At 37.8% G+C, this 20,350-nt stretch overlaps 1 protein-coding gene across 5 annotated transcripts in view; it reads right to left on the bottom strand.

The window, feature by feature from the left end:
- The window catches only part of LDB3 (LIM domain binding 3), a 115,542-nt gene that overhangs the window by 89,685 nt on the left and 5,507 nt on the right, over nucleotides 1–20,350 (bottom strand). For all 5 annotated transcript variants that reach the window (XM_088168831.1, XM_088168829.1, XM_014877963.2 and 2 more), the window contains exon 2: nucleotides 19,638–19,762. In XM_088168831.1, coding sequence (XP_088024957.1) covers nucleotides 19,638–19,730 — 93 coding nt within the window. In that variant the 5' untranslated portion in view covers nucleotides 19,731–19,762. The remainder of the gene's footprint in view (nucleotides 1–19,637; nucleotides 19,763–20,350) is intronic.

The following is a 20,350-nucleotide window of genomic DNA, read 5'->3' as shown; positions in this document are numbered from 1 at the left end:
ATAAAGAAAAAAATTAAGAAGATTGATGTATTCCCTAATACCAGCATGCAAATCTCAGATTCAGCCAGTATAATGACTGAGGGAATTACGAATGTTCTCTGTTCTAGGCAGTTACACTAACAGTGATATTTTTCAGAGCTGCACACCCACCTGGAAACAAAGTTTGTAGGCATTTTTGAGTTTTAATATGTTATCAGAGTTTGGTTTTGGCCACCCTCTCTAGTTTCATTTTTCATCTGTTTCCTTTTTTTCTTTTATCCTTCCTCTTACAACATCTTATTCAGTAACCTTGCTTAGTTTCATTAATCATGTTTGCAAAGAAAATATTTTTAAACTGTCAGTGCTGGAACTTTGATGGGATCAACATCAACACTGTAACAACTGCAATGGCAGCAGAAAACATTTCCCAAAGTGAATATGTACCTATTTAACAAACAGGAGGCTTTTACTTCAGATATCAGGAAGCGGAAATAAATGAAAAATTAAGAATGCTTGGATGGCTATTGGACAGCTGGGGAGATTCCTGGGCCAGACTGAAGTGCCAAATGGAGCCGTATTAATAATCTCTCTTTATCTTAGGATGAGTCTTCTATTTCTAGAATTATACAGCCCTTGAAAATGCTATACATAAGTGCATTTTACATGAAACTGCCTAATAAAATCCAAAGATGCTCCCAAACTTTTAGCAGACTGCTTTAAATAGTACCAGATATTATGTCCATCTGGTTCTCTCAGCTGGTGACAGGCATTTTCTTCTGAATGGCCTTCCCCCCTGCATTTTTGTATAATTTTCAGGATTGAAAGAAATTAATCCTCTACCTTCTGCTCACACTTTTCATCTATCTCCTAAATAAAATCCTCAGGAAAGAACTCCTTAATTCCTGATCATACCAGCCAATCTTCTGGGTCATATCCAGTCCAGCACATGTTCAAGTGAAAGAAATTCTTATTTCACACAATTACCCTCTATTCTATATCTAGAAAGCAACTATTTAATGACATTATTCTTCAACAGCTATCCAAAGTAAGAACTAGAAAAAGACTCCTACTATTCTGTCTTTCATTAAGACTGAAGTAATTTCACGAGGAATATCATGATGTTCATGACTGAACATTCACTACTGGAAATAGCATTTTACCTGAAAAATTTTAACAAATTGGAGAGACTCACAAGGCTGCAGAGGAAAATAAGAAGCAGAGACAATAGTTGATACCAAAGGTATATGCATCAACCACTCAAGGAAAACACAAAAGTAAGCCTAGATTCATCAAGTGGTCTTCTTTGATATAGGACACACCAGTAATTAGAGGAAATTCTCTGGTTTTAAACAGTGAGGAATCAAAGGCTCTTCCACACACTTTGAGTACCAAGTGTGACCAGGCCTCCCCTGGCTCTGTACTTCAGGGTAATATAAGTATGGAAAATAAAGAATCAGCATGTTTCACAGTGACAAACAAGATATCAAACAAGATTTTGGACAAATGACAGGAGACTGCTATAAACAAATAATCCACGCATTTAAATGAGTTCCTTATAAAAATACAAACAGGAAAAAAAAAAGCTGAAACATAAGAAAAAGAGAAAATGTATTTTATAAGTTTCTGGCAATGTCAGAGAAGACTCAGATATTCTCCACTTCAAAACACCTAAAATTATCTGCTCTGTGTGAACACAACAGACAAACAGAATTGATACGAAAGCATGAGTTTCAAACTCTATGCTTTGCTCTGAAGTATAGGTAATAATTCTAGCATCTGTTGCAGCCTCTGTGAACAGATTTGCATTGATAGTGCAGAGGTAAAAGCTCCATAGACAATAAGGTGTTGGTCAAGTCTCTTTGAAGGCCCCTTATCCTTTTTTATCATGCATGACCCTGTAAGAATGTGCAGTGCTATCATCCAGAGGGAAAAAAAAGCACTAGGCTGTCAAGCTAAGCTTTTGCTGGCTGCAACTCAGATATGACACAAAGTCACGCCCATCTTATGTAAAATTTGATAAGAAGTCTTTGCTGTTTATGGTATATCAGTGTGTAATTGGAAAGTCTTGTGCCTATACCAATGGGTACACTGATAATCAACTCTCAGCAAAAAAAACCAAACCAAAACAAAAAAGCAGAATCGAGAACTGAAGGTATGATTATCCAAAGTGGTTAAATCCTTCTAAAGAAGGAAGGACAAAGAACAGAACTGCTCTAAGATTAGCAGCTTTTGAAACAGCATCACTACAACTACCTTCCTCAAGTAAGGTGTGAATCAAGCTGCTGTGAAAGTTAGTGAGTCAAGGAGTCTCATGCAGGAAATTAATTCCATTGTGCACATTCTTCCTGTGGCCTCAGCCCACTTGCTTTGCAGAACCAGAGAACTTTTTCTGTCCTGCCAACTATTAGAAATAAAACTTCAGCATAGCAAAAATATTATGGTCCCAACTCCCCATTAGTTTGCACAAATTTATTCTCTTCAGTGCAAATACAAGTATTTCAGTTTCTCTGTTAATTGCTTTGCAGTACAAGTGCTTTCATAAGAGCCAGGCAATAGTAAATCAGTGTTCATTTTCACCTCAGGCAAGACATCGACGATTTTGTTTTAAATCACATTCAGAAAATATAACTTTAATTTACAATGAAGTTCTAAAAGCTCTTCTATTCCCTCTCTAGTTTTATGTTTATGTTGGTTTTATGAGTATGGGAGTGAAATTAAGGATGGCAGGCAGCCTCATGCTCCTGTCCCTAAAAGCAACCTCCCTGCTTTTCTTATCAAACTAAGAACTTGTAAGTCCATCTCACCCTTGCATCTGAGAACCCTCTCTAATGACTATGGCTAGGGCCAGAGCAAACTTTTCACAAAAGAGACCCACATCGAACTCGCATTTTGCAAAGTCAGTGTGCTACACACCTTCCTCTTTGTACCAGAGTCGTCTTCTGCTCCAATGCAGACTCTCAAAGCACACTATCTTTGCAAATTTTGAATAACATATAAGCTTAAATCACAGAAATTAAAGCGCGAAGTTGCCTGTGTTGGCAGAATGCAGACAACCAGCCCATGTTAGTGGCAGAAAGTCAAACGAATGCTCCATAGGATCAAAAGGCTCTATCTACATTTGTCTGCAGTTCAATCAAGCAGCTCCTTGTCATGACAAACCTATGGAGAACAGAGATGCATTAAAATATATTTATACATATAATGGATATAGGAGAGACTGTATTTTAGAGATGTGCACTTATCTCACTGGGAAAAAAGGATGACTACTGAACCTTCTGAAGTAAACATGAATCAATACTAAAAAAATTGCTTTTTTTCCCCTTAAAACCTTTCACTCCCTTTCTAGCTTTCTGTAATTAATAGAACAATCAACTGGGAAACATCATCCTAGATTGTGACTGTATTTGAGCATGTGCACTATCTGTTAACATGCCAAACAGCCTGATGAATCTGTATGTTTTTGCATAAGCTATAGACAAAGCATTTATGAGTGCATAGTACACATATTTCCATAGTGGACAGCAATTTACAATATTCCATTTTGTTAATCCATCATCTAAACTCTGTTGGTATTGATAATGGAAAAAGTTTCTTTTTAATATAAACTTGTATCTTAAGCTATTATATACTTATCTTACTTATTATTCATACGTATGAAAGTACTATATGATAGTATTTTCAATAATTACTTGTACAAGTTAATGTTGCTGAAGCCTGACTTAAAAGTATTCAGTACAACAGCATTTACCAATATATTGACTGTCCTAAGTATATTTTTAGAAGTGGAGTTTATTTTTCACAGAAACTGTTTTGCTTTGTTAAAAAGTACTCCTCTAGGTGGCCTATGCCTTTATACATGGCCCTGTTCATGAAGGGCACTAATCCATATTATTACATGTACTAAATGCCAATTAATTTTCCCTTATGAATTATTATAAATTATTATTTTAGGGTGGAGCTATACATTTTCCAAAGGGTCTTTATCACAGCCATGTTGACAGGACTTTAAGTATGATGGTATGCTTAGTACTCCTCTGAAGTAGCTGAAGCATGTGCCACAGCAGGTTCCACAAGTAGAACATAGATTTGCTTTGACATTAAAACATAGGGTATAGAAATAGTGCAGGGGTGTTTGATGGATTTATAAAAGCATATGTTGTGAATGGTTTGGAAAAGTGGAGCCTTCAGGGTACAGCATTAGAGTCAAAGCTAACTCAATTTGAAGAAATCCTGCCTTGTCATAGCAACAGTTGTTTGCACTTCATGATTGTCAGGGCACCTGTCATTAAAGAAACATTTTGACACCTCTAAGGAAAAGCTCGCTGAAGTGTAACCTCTTGGGGACAGTAAGACCAAACTATTAAAACATGCTCTTTGAGCTTGAAGGGATACATATCTACCAAAGAACGGTAAAAATTATATTTGCATATGTTTTACAAAATAGAAAACACTATTTACATTTCTTTCCCATTCTCGACCATGCCCTCTTTGTAAAAACTTAAATCTTGAATTTTTGCACCAACTCCCAGTGTCACAGGATGATGTTAATCAAGGTAGTTCTAGCCCTTCAGGGACAACGTGGCATACAAGGTGACAGCTTATACCAAAGGATCTTTCTGCATCTATGACTTTATATCCCCAAACTAAATTGATTAATTCATCCCCACAAAGCAGGAGATGTAAAGCCCCTCCTCATTAGCCATAGCTAAACCTCTCTGCCAACACTCACACACTTCTTGCATCCACAAGATGACATTTGCTCCTCTGCTTTCCACAATCAACATGAAAATGTCAGTGTGGTTGTGATCTCACCAAATTTTTTCCCACAAAATTTTTTTCACATTACCTAGTACTTTTGGCTTTTGCAATGTCATTCTACAAAGACATTGATTATTCCTTTACTAATACCCCAACAATAGTATAGTATTTAGTTTTCATTTTCTTGATCTCTCTACAAAATCAATTTTTGCTTTCTGTATGAATTAAGGTCACAGATAGCTTGCAAAAATTAAATATCTAACCAGTCTGCTTGATAGTTTATGGACTTGGTGCCAAAACTTCAACTAAAATTAAAGATCTGTAAAAAATAATGGAATTATCCCAACTGCCACTAGGAAGGCAGCCTAGGCAATGTACACATTCCTATATTAGTCCTAAAATATTTACACAGCCAGAAAACCTCAACCTCACTCATAATTAAAGAAGCCAGAGCTAGATTCCCAGATATTAGAAACGAAATTACATTCTACGGTAGTAAGTCTCCTTAATGGAGTTATATTAATTTATTTCAGCTAAAAATATTGTGCTTATCTTAGTGAGTGTAGAATTTTCCTTACAGAAGAATTTTGACATTATGTTAAATAGTATGTTTTCCAAGCTCTTTTTATACACAAGTGATTGAGAACAGTGGTATTATCCTTCAGCTCATAAGGCTCTCTTGACAAGTATTCCCCTGTAACTTCATAGAACCAGTGGAATTATACCAGGAATAAATCTGTTCCAGTATCTTCAGTTACTCTATTTGGAAACCAGTCATTTGCCTGACCTTCAGTGCAATGCTAAAAACAGAGTTTGTCTGTCATCAAGAGCCAGTGAGATTTCAGATAAAACAGAAGTCATGGCTTCTGCAATGAAATTCCAGGAGTGTCCATCAAAGGCTTGCCAACAATAGCATCTCACTCAGTCAAGACTTTCATACTTTGATAAAACTGGAGAAAAGGGGATTTGACATTGGGAATTGGCCATGTCACAGCAACTTAGGGCTCAGTCTCAACTATACAAATCCAAAAGAATTCTTTAATTATATTCTACTAAAACTTTTATGCGTTGAATAGCTTTGGTCCTTTAAAGGTCCAATAATTTCTCACTCTATTGACAATATAATTTTTGGTTTTTTTTTAGTTGGCTGTGAGGTTTCTTTTACCCCTCTGGGGGAACATTCCTTCTAACTACCAGCACCACAGTGCATTTAAAATAATATATACAGCAACACAAAATTAATCAGGTCTGTTTTAAATATCAGAGTAAATATTGTGAGCAAGCAGTGAAGTGGAAGCAGGACTCCTTGTTGAAATTGCAATAGATTAATCTTGTGTTCACTAGAATAAAAGGACTATTATAGAAGGACAATTGCCAGGGAAGATTTCAAACTTCTTCCTTATGGTCCCATGCCAGTATGTAGGCTTACAGTGGTTTCTCTTCTGTCAGACTGGTGTTTGTCTTGACATTACTTAATCAAAATTTAAATCTCAAAATACCATCCCAGTCCTAGCAGATTATTGCCCAATGCTTTGATAGTGAGAGATAGCAATAGCAAGAACTACCATTCATTTCCACAGGCAGCTTAGATATCCATCAGTACATACAGTGCTTGCTAACAACCTCACTATCTGGGAATATATGCTTGTATTCCTAGTATTTGCACGGTTTGCTCAGTCTTGTAGTTCCTTTGGTTAGAGCATATTAACAGTTACACATATGTTGAGACTATGGATAACAGTGGGTTAGAGTGAAACCAACAAAAAAGATATCGGGTAACATGATCTTCTCACCTCCCAAAATGGACAATGTATATTTTAATCAAAAAATAAAGTCCTGTCCTTGTCCCTCTCACTGGTCTTTGCAATGAAAATTAACCATAAAAAAAACACAGATTATGGAGGTGTCAGAGGTAAGAGTGAAAAGGAAAGACACTTCAAGACAATATGAAGGATCACAGAAGTGAAAGATGCATTTCAAAGTTAAAAAGATGTTAAAATTCATGCTATCAATATTAAGTGCAACTTCTAGGCAGCTCTCCTTGAACATGAGGCCATGGCACTCTCTCTGTGACATTATCTAATTGAATTGAGGACTATAACAGTGCAACCTACTTGCACTACAAAGTGACACAAGTCACCAGAGGAAGAGAGGAAAGTGTCAAGAGGCAAAGCCAACCAATGGCTATTTGTCCTTGGAATGAAGCTGCACAAAAAGTACAAAGATACCATCAAAAAGGCCTTGATTTTACTTATTCTGGTATCAAAGCAAGATAAACTGGGCAAAAAGTAAGTAGTGCTGTGACAAATGACAGAGAAAAAAAAGTATATGTAATCAGGAATATCTGTTCATCACAGCTGTTAAAGAAAAAAAAAAAAAAAAAAAAAAAAAAAAAAAAAAAAGAGAGGAGTTGTCTTGGGCCACTAGTATCCAATATACAGGCCAATACACAGGTCCCAGGCAGCATACACTCAGAGAAAATAGGGAGAACACCTTTGTGTTCCAACTAAAAATGAGCTCAACTAAAAATTTACTAAGGACATTGCAAATCACTGCCTTTTTCATCTGTTCTCAAGATTTGATATCTTCTATAAAAACATGCTTTTTCTTGATTATTTGTTGTTAACAGATAAACCTAGTTGTAATTATTGTGACTTTACTCAAATCTATGAGAATATTCAAATAAATACTAAGAAACAATTAGATGTTTCAAATTCACCTCTTCAGGGAGGTCACCACCATCTCTTTTAAGGTGTTACAGTTTATCCAGAAAAAAGCTTCTCTCCTGACACACTGAGAAAATTAACTTTTACTGAGAATCCCATTGTTGTCATTGCTGCAATGGTGAGAAGATATGAAGTTTCAAAAGATGGTGTCCCTTTTATTTTTAAAAATAGGCTTTGGCAGTTTGGGGGCTTTTCTCAATAGCTCCTGATCTCTATTTTGCCATTGCAATTGTCTGCAGTGGAAAAAGAATATTTTAGAGAGCATTTTCTAAATGTTTCTCTTTACAGCATTAGTGTATCCAAGGGCAGTAGCACACTGGTGTGAATGTATGGCACAAACAGTGTCAGACAGTAGCCAAGATGCTTTATGGGAAGACTGAAACTAAAGACTTGTGGCATCCAGGCCAGAACATTCACTGTGGATGTTCTAAAATTAAACACCAACAAGGAAAGTTTATTCCTACCTAAACCCGTTATCTACGCATTGAACAAAGAGGCTTAACAACTCCTTGGTGAGAGCTCTTTCCTGGCCTCCTAAGCTTGGAGATGCATTTAACAGTGGAACCCAATCCAATCTCTGAAAAACCAGTGGAGGAGGATCAAGACTTAATGGAGACAAAAGAAATAAAATTGTTTACCAGTCTTCTTAACAATTCTTCCCTCAGATAAAATTAAAGGTCCAAATAATAAGGGTTAAATTATAATAAAACTACTTCTTTGTGCTGCTTTCTAGTCTATAAAGTGTTTTAATAAAACAAAATTTAGAGACCAAACTAAGCATTGGAGCTAAATACTCAGAGTAGCAAGAGATAAAGACATCTATGCATCCTATCAAATGGCATGAACCTCAGATCCAGCCTGGAATTCTTTCCCTATGAGAAAGATCAGCATCTCACACTGTAGTTATAAAATGTAATACTGTACAAGAGAGTGTCCTGCCTCCTTTCCAGGTTGTCTTTAGGACACATGAACTCCAGGGAATCGTGGGTGGAATGTATAAAAGATCTTATTGCAGCTGCTGGTACTGCATCTGTTCAAGGGATAAATAAAGCAGCTAAGTTCTAGTTTTGGTTTCATACACTGTCAGTCCCTTGACATGCACAGAAATTATATACCACCTCCTCATCTTGTCAATCACACTGCAAATATGTCTTCAGTATTGTGGAAGGGATGATCACTTTTTTTTGGCCAGGAATGTTCCCACAAGCTGGGATAACCTGCATGACAAGTCACACACACTGGAAAAAACCAAAACTACTTCATTTTCTTACAGAGAGCAACCTGTTCATGTAAATTATCCATCTTAAAACTTCTTCTCATTCTTCCTAGGAAAGAATTGAGTCTAGATAAAACTGAAGTGAAATTAAAACTGAACTAATTCACTAATTATCTAGCCCTTCAAGAAAGTTTCTTCTGTTTTGTTTCCCTTCACCACCACTTAATCCCCGTGTTTAGGCATGTGGAATTTATGGAAATGCTCTCAATCACTATCTACTTGTATTTTCTATATATATTTTTAAAGACTATTAATGTGTTTTACAATCTATGCTCAGCATATTTTCTTGAAAGAAAAAGTTGGAAATTACAATCTAAGATGACATTTTGCAGGGTGAGGAACCACTGCTCTGAAGAAAATTAAACACAGGTATGTAAGGAAAAGGAATGGCTGCTGAGCAGGACAAATCCATCTTCTGTGGGCCATGGGATGTGTGGTTGTAAAAGGAGGAAAGTCTCTTCCAGGAATCTCGGTGAAGATGCACTCTATCATCAATACAGAAGTGATAATGGTATTATTTGCAGCTTGGGTTCCCTAATAGAGGCTAGAGAAGAATATTTAACAGAGCAACACATGTAATCAGAGAAACAGGAAACCCCCCAGCTTCACACAGAGCAGTCATGAACTTTCATGTGGCACCATATTTCGCCAGCTTCTTCCTGCACATTCCTTCTCTGTCCCTTCGTGGCTTTATAGGACATTATAACACCTTTTGGAGGGTCTAAGTCTTTCACTTCCCAAATGCAATTCATCTTTTTGCTCCTCCACTCGAAGCACACTTAATCTAAACAGCATCGAAAGCTGGGAGCAAAGAAAGGATAGCACATTCTGGTGAGGCAGAATGTGGTAACAGAGCAAGGAAAAGAGGCAGGGGAAAGAGGCCACATAAGCATTCCAGGCATATGGAAGGACGAGACAGCAGAGAACAATCTCACATGGAGTGAGGATGAATGCCAAGAGACATCAGTACTTGTCCTTGCAGCCGACTGCTACAGCTGAGGCACACAATTCTCAAGGGTGGGATAAAGCCTCCCTCAAAAGAAAGCAGAGCTTTGCTATTCCTCAGGGGTGAGACTGCCAAACAATTGTGGCACCTCAATAATCTGTTCACCCTTCCCATGAGGTGCCAATACTCTGATACCCACAACACTGTGCACTCAGCCTGAACTACTGAGAATTATATGGCAAACCAGCACATGTTTCAATTTTACAGTGGATGCCCTGAAAAGGGGCAGTACCAAACAGTGGACAATCAAACAGGGAAGAGAATGCAGATATGTAGATGTGGTTTGCTGCTGTCCACACAATTGATGATGCTTGCAGACTGCTGACGACTCCTTGCCAGGAAGAAAGCAAAGCACACATGCAACAGAGAGATCCTCATCCACCCCACCCCATACAGTTGACAAAAAGGATTAAAGGCTCTCATCTTGCATAATTTGTTAGATAATTTAAGCAAAACAGTGAGATAAGAATCTTTCAGAGTGGGAAGGAGTTTTGTCATCAGGTTAGGAGGGTACTTGTATTTTACAAATCTTTTTTAAAAAAGGTTAGCAGAAGGACGAGTACAATACTACAATAATTAACCTCAGCCAATGCTGATAAAAAAAAAATCATCTTGCTTTGACTATTTATTTTTTAAACACTTGCCATAGTACCAATAGCCTTTAGCCATTTTTGAGCCAGCTATGATTAGGTAAGGAGAGAATGCTGACATTCTCAAATAGAACAGGATGGTCCCAGTGACCGCCAGGATGAAAGAAAGGCAGCCCAAATTCACCCTAATACCAGGGCATTCCGATTTGGCACTATGTACCAGAATCTGGGGTTACATGTAGTATTTTTGGAGTTTTGGATAAGATGTCCCATTCCAGAAGCTTGAGGTAAATGTAGCATTGGTTCCAATTAAAAATAGCTTCCTAAGTTACTGGATGCTTTAAATATAGCATGAGAGCCCCATAGAGGCTTCTCAAGAGTGTGCACGGTGCCCTAACCAGGTATAGTAAGTACTACTATGCATTGCAAATATTTTTATTCATGCCACAAAGACTAATTGTCACTAATGCTAGCTTCAAACTGAGAACCCATAAATTGTTTAAAGTAAGCATGTGCCCTTAAGCCTGCTACTTTTAATAAGAATAAAAGTTTATGTCTGTATTAGGTATGGCTGAGCAAGAGAGACATGGAGCCAAAATAGCCCAGAGGCTGGAATTTGGACTCTGAGCAAGGAAAAGGTGGGAATAGGGCAAGACCACGTGAAGGGCTGTGTTCCTCCTAATCCTCAGCTGCCAATGCTACAAATCAAGTGTATTTGGAAGGATTTTGGAGAAAGGTTAAAACCTATTTATGCACTGTGTGCAGGCACTGAACACCTGTGGCATAGATGACCACAACACCAGCTACGCACGTGGGAGGTGCAGAGAGTAACTCTACCCTCATCAGGGGAATTGCATGCCTTCAAGACATTTGGCCCATTTCATCTCCCTAAAAGAAGAGCAAGATCTCATTGACTTTTTGAGAAAATGGCTGCTAATCACCACTACCAAAGACAGGAGTCACCTTGTAGGAAGCCCATTCAAGATATTATCTGGAGCCATTCGTAAGCTGAAAATGAATTTTTTGAAGGTACCTAATTCCAGGTACTTTCTTCCCTTTAGTTATTGTGTGCTTTTTCTCCTGTAAATCTCTTAGAAGAACACAAACAGCTTTACATTTGAGAGAAATATTATACTTTTCATGGATCTGAAAAATGGGAGATTTGAGAACTGTCCCCAAAGGATACCCAACAGTAAGGCTAAGCTTAGCTTCAGGGTCAGCTTTATATTACCAAGCTTTTATTTCTTTTACAACCTAGATTTCATGATAGTAGCTAAATAAAATACTTTTTAAAAGAATCATCATCTATGCAACATATTTTGACAGATGATACTTATTAGCTTTCAAATATATAATGTGAATTATGGGTTAACACAATGTGCCTTAACAGCACATTTATTGAGACCCTTGTCCTCACTCTGTACCAGCAAAAATGAAATTCTTTATGAATTAATGAATGTCATTTATTAAACATCATAGCATACTTCTATCAAAATAGTATTTAGGAATTTAGACAACTGTAACAGAAAACTTATTTGGATATTTTGTTCTCAGATAACCTTTTTATTAAGGCTTTAATTACACTAGTACAGAAGAAACAGCCCTTTAACGTGCTGTGTATAGAAACCATTCTTTTCCAATTAGCAGTATTAATTTCTACTAGCACAATACTGCTGACATTGCCACACAAGGTTTTAAATTCATTTATTTCCTCAAAATTTGCAGTTGCAATTGATTTTTACCATATTCAGCATAAATTTCCCTCCTTCCTCTTCCCAAGGTCTTTCAACAGGGACTAAAATTTACCTGCACATTTATAATTTGTCTAATCTTGCAACAAAACTCAGTGGGAAAGAATAGCATTATCTCATATTACACTGGACACTATTTAATGCTATATCATGCACTAAAGTGGTGGCACCTCAGGTACTCACATGCAGAACTTCTAGTTACACACAAACTGGCTACAGGAGATTGTCTTTTCAGCTAGTTCCAACTCACCATGAAAGCTAGATTATAACGAAGACTACTGCATTTGGTACACCATTTTCCTACTTCCATATTGCTACTCAAGGTTGGTGTTATTTTGTATTTAAATACCCACATTTTTGATAGTTATACTATAACATACGCTTTATGCTATTAATTAGACAACATGATGGGAACTGCTGTTGCTAGTACAGAAAGTAAATGTTAACATATTTGCAGAATTAATTTCTCCTTGTGTTCCACTGGCTGGAAAACATTTTGCAATAATATATTCAGAATGGAGAAAATTATAGTTATCTGTCATGTTATTAAGACAGTCACAGAGTTCAGACATCAGACACTAATAAAAAGTTTTACCTGAAAAAAAGCTTACTGTGCATTTTAATTATAAAGCCCTGACAGTTCAGCAGCTATAAATTCATAATTTAAGAGTTACCTCCTGATATTTACTCATTCTAAAGGATCTGCAAAATTATTAACTTTAATAATAATAATGTAAATCTGAGGACTTCCTGAAATACTACATCAACTTTATTCTCATGTAAGTGAGCTCTAGGTCAAAGACTGAAAAATTTGCCAGACCACATTATCCAGTTGCCAGGGCGCACCGTTAAATCTAAAACAAGTGAAAAAGGAATATAACTAGTTTGAGTTGTGGAGCTGTTTCCTTAGGTTAAGGAAAGTCCCTTTCCTCCCTCCTCCATAAAACCACAAGAGCTACTGTTACCCCCAGTTGTGAACTCAGTTTTTCTCCAGTCATGAGCCCAAGTTTCCCACAGCTAACACTATATGCCTTCTGTTCAAGGGAAGAGCTGCATCTCCCTTTTTTTTTTTTTTTTTTTTTTTTGCAGGAAAGAAAGCTGCAAAGTTACTTTATAACTGAGCTGGTAATTGCATAGGTGTTATTCAGCCCAGTTATTTCATAGAATGAGGTCTTTTCACAAATAATGCCACACAAGTATTGATGATTCAGCTACAATCCCGCTCCAAATTAAAAAGATTTAGGAGGTGAAATGAAGAAAGGGCTTCAAACCCATGGGTTACATACTTTGTGTCAGAACCCAGGTTTGATGGTGTAACACCATTTAAACCAGAACCCCAGTCATTACAGGAGGTTACTCACATTTATCTGGCCTATTTTCTACCAGGGTGTTATGTTTCTCCTGAAATTCAAAACAGATAGAATTGAAGAACATAGCCTTAAATAGACAATTTCTGCACAGTGTCTGTGCAGAGCACAGAATACTCCCTATATACCCCTGACCTTCAGCAATGGACCTAGTGATTACTTAAATTACACAAAGATAAGAGGGACTGTCTTTGTCCTCCAAGTACCTACTTGGAGAAATCATTTGACCAAGAGCTGCAGCTAGCTACATGCTGTTCCTGAAAGTTATTTTCTCAAGTATAATACATGCATTCAAATCACATTGCGTTATCATGCTACAGTTTAAATAAAAATTGTAATAAAAGTACTCTTCAACAAATAAACCTGAGTTTAAAGTTACAACAACAAACTTCAGTGATTTTTCAGAATATTTTCTGCAACGAAAGAAAACAAATCTTCTTACTTTTATCATGACTGTTTACCCAGAAGGAAAAAGTAACCCCTCTTGTGTTGGAACTGCTTTGGATACAAAATTGGGTACTTGCTGAAATCAAACCTTCTCGTAAAGTGTTAGTGGCTCTGGTGAAACATCCATTGAGATTACTTCTCAGACCTGATACAGTATTTTTGGTCAAGACAGGAAATGTTGTCTCCCTCAGAATAACTAAGGCCTTACCTCTTAGAACACCTGCACAGCCACGTTTAAAACTCTGTTCTGTTTTACTCAGAGCAGAGACTTGAACTACCTCCCCAGTATCCTGGGATCTTTTGATCCCCAGGTGCCAGAATCCATTTCTCTGGTCCCACAAGTATTATTTAAATGTAACATAACTACTTAATTTGCTCCCTCTCTCCCCTTGTCTGACATAGACTTGACATTTGTGTTTGATGAGACATGCAACCTTATCGTACAAACGCCCTGTACCCTGAACTGCCATTTATAGTACAGATGCTGTCTACTGGAACATCTCAAATAAACAATTCCAAATCAGGATGCTAAGGAGTTACTTGTAGAGCTCAGGCTCACAGAAACACAATTATTTCTGATGGAGCTGTAAACATAGCAGAACTGGCTTGTAAATTAGTTTGAAAGCAAACATACCACCTCAGATAACTAGCACTCTCCTAGGATACTGACATTGTTTGCATATATAACAAATACTTGCAGGTAATAAAATTCAGACTGCTGTAACTTCAGATTACGTGACTGTCACTCCAGAAGTAATCAACAAATCAAACAGATTATCCCAAAGAAATGCTGATGCCCACATAATAGTTGTTTTATCAAAAAAATAGAGAGAAAAGTTTTGGAGTGTTCTGAAAAGCTGGCCTGGAAGTATTTAATTTTCCTCTCACAAGGAACTATTTTGAGTTAAACTGTAAGAAGACTGGAAGAATGTGAAACTGCTCAGGTATAAGAATTTACCACAGTTTGTCTAGGCATAAGACAGTCATTATATTAAATGGCTCGCTTCCTTCTCAGAGGTTGACTCAGTCATTTGAGCTTTAAAGGAAAAAGGAAACATCTCTACAGTACAGTCTCTAGAGTTTAAGAGGAAGACTCCTAGATTTCTAGAGGACACCAGACTTATCTGTCAGTTTAGCAGAATATCAACTACTATGAATACTAATCTATAGCTTTTGGTATCACGAAGGACTTGTTATTTGGAGATAAAAAAGAACCTTCTTAAAGCTGCAGTTGCAGCTTAAGGACAGCTACTCAGCAGTGTGATTCACCAAAAGTGGATGTTTAGCAGGTGATGTGGTACCAGCACTTCAAGAGATCTTGCTGAACTGCTTCAGTTCAGTTCAGTCAATACAGGTAAACTGTATTTTTCTGACTATAGTTTATGTACAGCATCACATGGCCATTCAAAGGACAGCTGCAGAATGCACAGAGCCTGACCCAGATCATCTGAGGCTTCCCCTCATTCAAGAATAGAAGAAAAAAAGTGAAGAGGGACTGCCTTCCCTCCTCAGTTGTCCGTTGTAAGGCACTGACACGCAATAGCTCACAGGAAATGAATACTCTCACATAGCTCCTCTAAAGCAAAGGCAGTGACAGCCAGAGGTTGGCATATATATGCTAGGGAGTGGAGGAGGGACAGGAAGCAATCAGCAAGAGATGCTTATAAAAGGAAAGAGGCTAACAATGGTGAGAAAAAAACCTTCCTGCTCCTGCAGAGACAGACTGCAAAACGCTAGACCAGGGTTTTCCCAGACTCAAAAAGCTGTTTCAGGCTGTTTGTAGCAGATCAGCTAATTTAATTCATTTTGTAGCAGTGTTTGCTATTTTCCCCTCCCTGGACTTACATCATCACCAGACTTGAACTTTTTCATCACTTAATGGAATAAAGAAAAATTTTTCTTGAATGTTTTTGCTTTGTTTAAACACTTTCTCCTGTTTCAGGCTCTGGCTTTTGATTTGGAACCCAAGCAGCTAAAAAACCTCTCTAATAGGAAATATAAAACTCTATGGATAACCACAGAGTGAATATACCAGTCATGAATTACCACAGTGATTTAGATAATAATTCTACTACCTCAGATAAAGATCGTTACTTTGCACTTTTCAGCTCATTGTATCACCTGCAAGCCAGCCTGTGTCACTAGAAAAGTTTACTGTTCAGAAATAAAGATTCAGAATGATATGAAGACGTTCTGCTATTGCATCTAACCATGTACAATCGTATCATCTTAGGTAACATGGCAATCGAGCGCTTAGATAATTAACTATGTCCAAAAGCCTTCTTACAGAGGATTGGGTCTATGAAATTAATGAATTCTGCTTGCTTCCAGACAGTTCAAGCAGAAGGAGAAAATAAACAACTTTGCTGCCCATGTCAATTTGAAAGGCCAGATTTATGTATATGATCATGCCACTGGTGACAGCGCTTAGCACTGCCAACAACCTGCAAGTTTCATTCATTTCAGCAGGGCTGACAGATGCTCAGCTTGACTAAGTCTGTCAATACTGTTTTCCTATGACTGCTACCTGCTCATGACATCTTATGACAGAATTTGACATCTCATGACAGAATTCTTCTAGTGGGTAGGATGGTCTGCAGGGTGGGGACTGGAAAAGTAGTTTACAGATGATTTCCCCATGTTAAAGGAGTGTGAAAGCTGCAAAGTGACCTAAGCTCTTCACTGCTTGTTTTTGTCTCCTGTTTTCTTGTTCCCATCCCTTATGTTAGTCAGGTACTTATTTTTAGATAAAGAACAGATAAGCAGAACAATCCATTTCATGGGAACACATCTTCACCTGTCACCCAGCTGTGCATTATGCTGTTGACAATTCAGCAATGAGCTGATCACCTGGGCCTACCTGAATGGAAGAAAATAGTGTCTCAGACACCATTTCAAAGATTTCTTTAGAAGTGAACTGCTATGCCAAACAGCTCTGCATAACTCCCTTCCTCATCCACGATGTTAAGAGCATTTTTCCTGAACAGAAGCATTAGCAATCCCACAATCCTGTACTGTGCTTGCAAACATGTTGGTCTAATACTATAGATGTGATGAACAACACTGCTGTGTTACATACACTCTTTCCATTGTCTTTCTTAGGATCTTAGATGAGCACAGAGCCTTCATGAAAAAGGATGATTCTTTCTGTTCTCTGTGGCCCTCTCACAGACAGTCTAATTAATCGGGGGCAGTCAGAGCACAACGAACATGTCTGCATGCAAACCCAGTCTGCAGGCTTAGAAGGACACTGTGCACATGTAGCCAAAAGGGACATGGTGCAGCTGATATTAAAAGCAATTATAACACTCTAAGTTGAAGTGTTTGGAATTTAGGACTCATCTTGCACATAGAAAGTCTAATCTCATCTCAGGGCAGCTGTGGATCAAAACCAGCCCAAAAATAGGTGTACAGCACCCACTAGCAACATTTAGAGCTGTGTGTCCTTTCCAAGATCTTCCTCACAGTTATCTTCTCTCCCCTCCTGGAATACCTTAAAAATGTAAGTACACCTTCCCCTTTCCCACCACAATAAGACTGAAACTGTGGCTGAGTTCACAGGTCAACTCACTTATGACTGCAATTTCTGATTTGTTTAGAGATATATTTATGTGATAGATGATAAAGAAAAAAACAGATTATTATCAAAACTCATGTATTACACTGTGCTCCAATTAAAAACATCACAGCCAACAGGTATAAGTATCCCAGCTGCCCATGAAAGAGGCTATGTTAATTCCTGTAAGTCTTCTTCTGACCTCATGGGGCAGGCTCTAGAATCCAATCCCATCCCAAAGCTGTCGTCCCAGCTAAAAACTTGGCCTCACTGGGAAGGATGTAAAAAACATTTAACAGTGCTTTCTGACACTGAAATGTGAAGGCTGAAAATACAGTCAGCTGTGTGAAGAGCTAATTCCTCCACACCTCTGGGAATTCAACTGCTGCAGTTTCACTTCTGCTGCTCCTATGCTCTCAAAAGCTCCATGGGAATCATATAGCCTTTGGGCATAGTGCTCACACATTCACAGATTACAATCTGAGACAATCAGCTCTTCGGGAAACAACTGGCTTTTCATTACTGATTGTGCCATATACAGTGCAAGTGCTACAGCCCTGGCCCATGGCTGACAGATTGTAGGTATGACTGAATGACTTATAAGAAAATAATCAACACCACACAGTGCAGGCTGCAACGGGTAATGAAAATACAGGGTCTACAAAAATATGATGGCACCTCTCTGCACTTACCTTGGGTGGGATGAGAAAGGAAATACCAACACTATCCAGAGGAGCAAAAAATCTGAGTTTATGAAGAGAGTTTATTTTTGTAGACAGAGGGTATTTTGTGTTTTGCTTGTTTGCTTTTGATAATACTGCCAGAACAGCCTTCTTTGCAATTACTATGCTGCAAAAGAAGTTATGAAAAGTATGTCTCATCATCATAAGCCTTAGTATTATGGTAAATTTATGGTAAAATTATTTATTTAAAATATTATGGTGGCTGTGTCTTCCAAGAAAGGGATAATGTGCATAAGAACAAGGGAGATCAGATGATACAGTTTCACAGGATGAATATGAAATAGCATAGCTAAGATTTCAGAATCTCATCAACTGACTTTGAATCACATTTGTTGCAGAGATATAAATTTTGTACCCACAACTTAACAGACTGCATTTTTTCATTATGAAATAAACAACATAGTTTTAAAAGAAGTGTAGGTGTTTTTTTATAATTATTTTTGCAGTGGAGCAGACCTTTTATCTGCATTTTACTTGTTTCTCTGCTTAAATAATTCTGGTATTTCTCTTACATACTGTTATGTAAGTAACCTCTCTTGTCACTGTACTACAAAACAAACCTTCTGCAGGTGATTTGTGGAGGAACCAAGACCTCTCTAGAAAGATCTGAACGTTCTGGAGCAGATTTGAGATGATCAGAAACAAGAAAAAAAAGAAGGAAGCTACCAGAAATCACATACAACTATCACATAAGAGAAAAGTAGGTAAGGGAAACACAAATTTCCTGAAAACCATCCAATGTTAAAAATATTTAAGAAACTGAGCTAATTCAGGTAATAGGAGTACTGAACTGCACACCATAAAATCATGCTTCAAAGAGAAAAGAAAAAGGCAGCTAGGAGGTATATGGCTGTAATTGACAGATACACCAGGTAATTAATTATTAAATCCATGCTGTTTGTCAGCTGCAAATGGAAGGCTTCTGCATAATTAAAGACAGTATTTTAAGTACTGCTGAGTATTCTGCTTGACATGTCTAATTTTTATCCCACTATAACACCCCATCACAAGAGGGGACACATTCCTGCCTTTGTTCAGTTTTAACACCTGACTTCACATTCTTACAAGCAGTTACACATTTATATTCTAGAAATATAATTCTGTATTCCCATTCAGAGTTGTTCTACTCCCTTCCTCCCAAACTGCACCAGTGAGGTCCCTATCAGCAGAAAAAGAGACAACACTGTACAGAACAGAACTGGAAGCTTACTTAAGAGAGTATCAGCATCCATAAAAATATACTAACCAGAACTGTCTTCCTGAGACACTATGAATGCCAGGTTGTACTCTGAACTGGTACATTTCTAGTTCACTTTATATTCTCTTTATTCACACCTAGGTGCAAAGATCCTAAATTCTGCTAGGCCAGTCAAAGTGCACATATGACTGCTATTTTCCAACCCAAACAAGCTCAAGAAGGTTTTTTTTGCACACTTACTCTGGAGATGGTCAAGGGCATGTTGAAGTCCTTGCCCCCTTGCAGTCGGAAGCCCCACGGTCCAGGTCCATTCAGAGTCACACTGTAAGCCATGTTGTACAGCTTTCACAGACAGCAACAGGGCACTGCAGGACAGAAGGACGGGGCAAACAGAAAAAGCGTCAAAAAGTTGCTGAGAACAGGGAAGGGTTTTACATAACGAAAGCAATTCTCTCTCTGCCTTGCCTGTTCAGTCGTGCTGATACCACCTAAGAATAGATGGGAGCTATAATGCAGATGGTGATATCCCAGCTGAGTAGGGCCCATAAAAGGTTTGTAACCAGACACCTACTATGCAAAGACTTCATGACTCAGAGGTCTAATATAGTCCCCAGAGAAGGGGACAGATCTTTCTAGGCTCCTCAAGCCCCTCATGCTGCTCAGTTGCTTTATGGACAAAACACATGTTTTAATAAAACAAGCAAACAAAATCCCATTCTAAAATCCCAAATATCCAAGTCTCTTCACTAGCCTGCTAACAACTACAAAGCCATTCTTAAATTCTTCTTCAGCACACAGGTATCTCTTCTACTGTGACATATAATACAAGTTCTTTCTATATAGATCTTTCCACATGTAGCAGGAAAGGCACCAAGAAAGTGTTAACCTTCTTTTGCAATGCTTTGTTAAACTGAAAAAAGTATATACTACATGTATTTAGCATCACCAATAAA

This window comes from Sturnus vulgaris, chromosome 8, assembly GCF_052056855.1.
Source record: "Sturnus vulgaris isolate bStuVul1 chromosome 8, bStuVul1.hap1, whole genome shotgun sequence".
Taxonomy (NCBI): domain Eukaryota; kingdom Metazoa; phylum Chordata; class Aves; order Passeriformes; family Sturnidae; genus Sturnus; species Sturnus vulgaris.
This window is presented reverse-complemented; position numbering and strand designations above follow the sequence as displayed.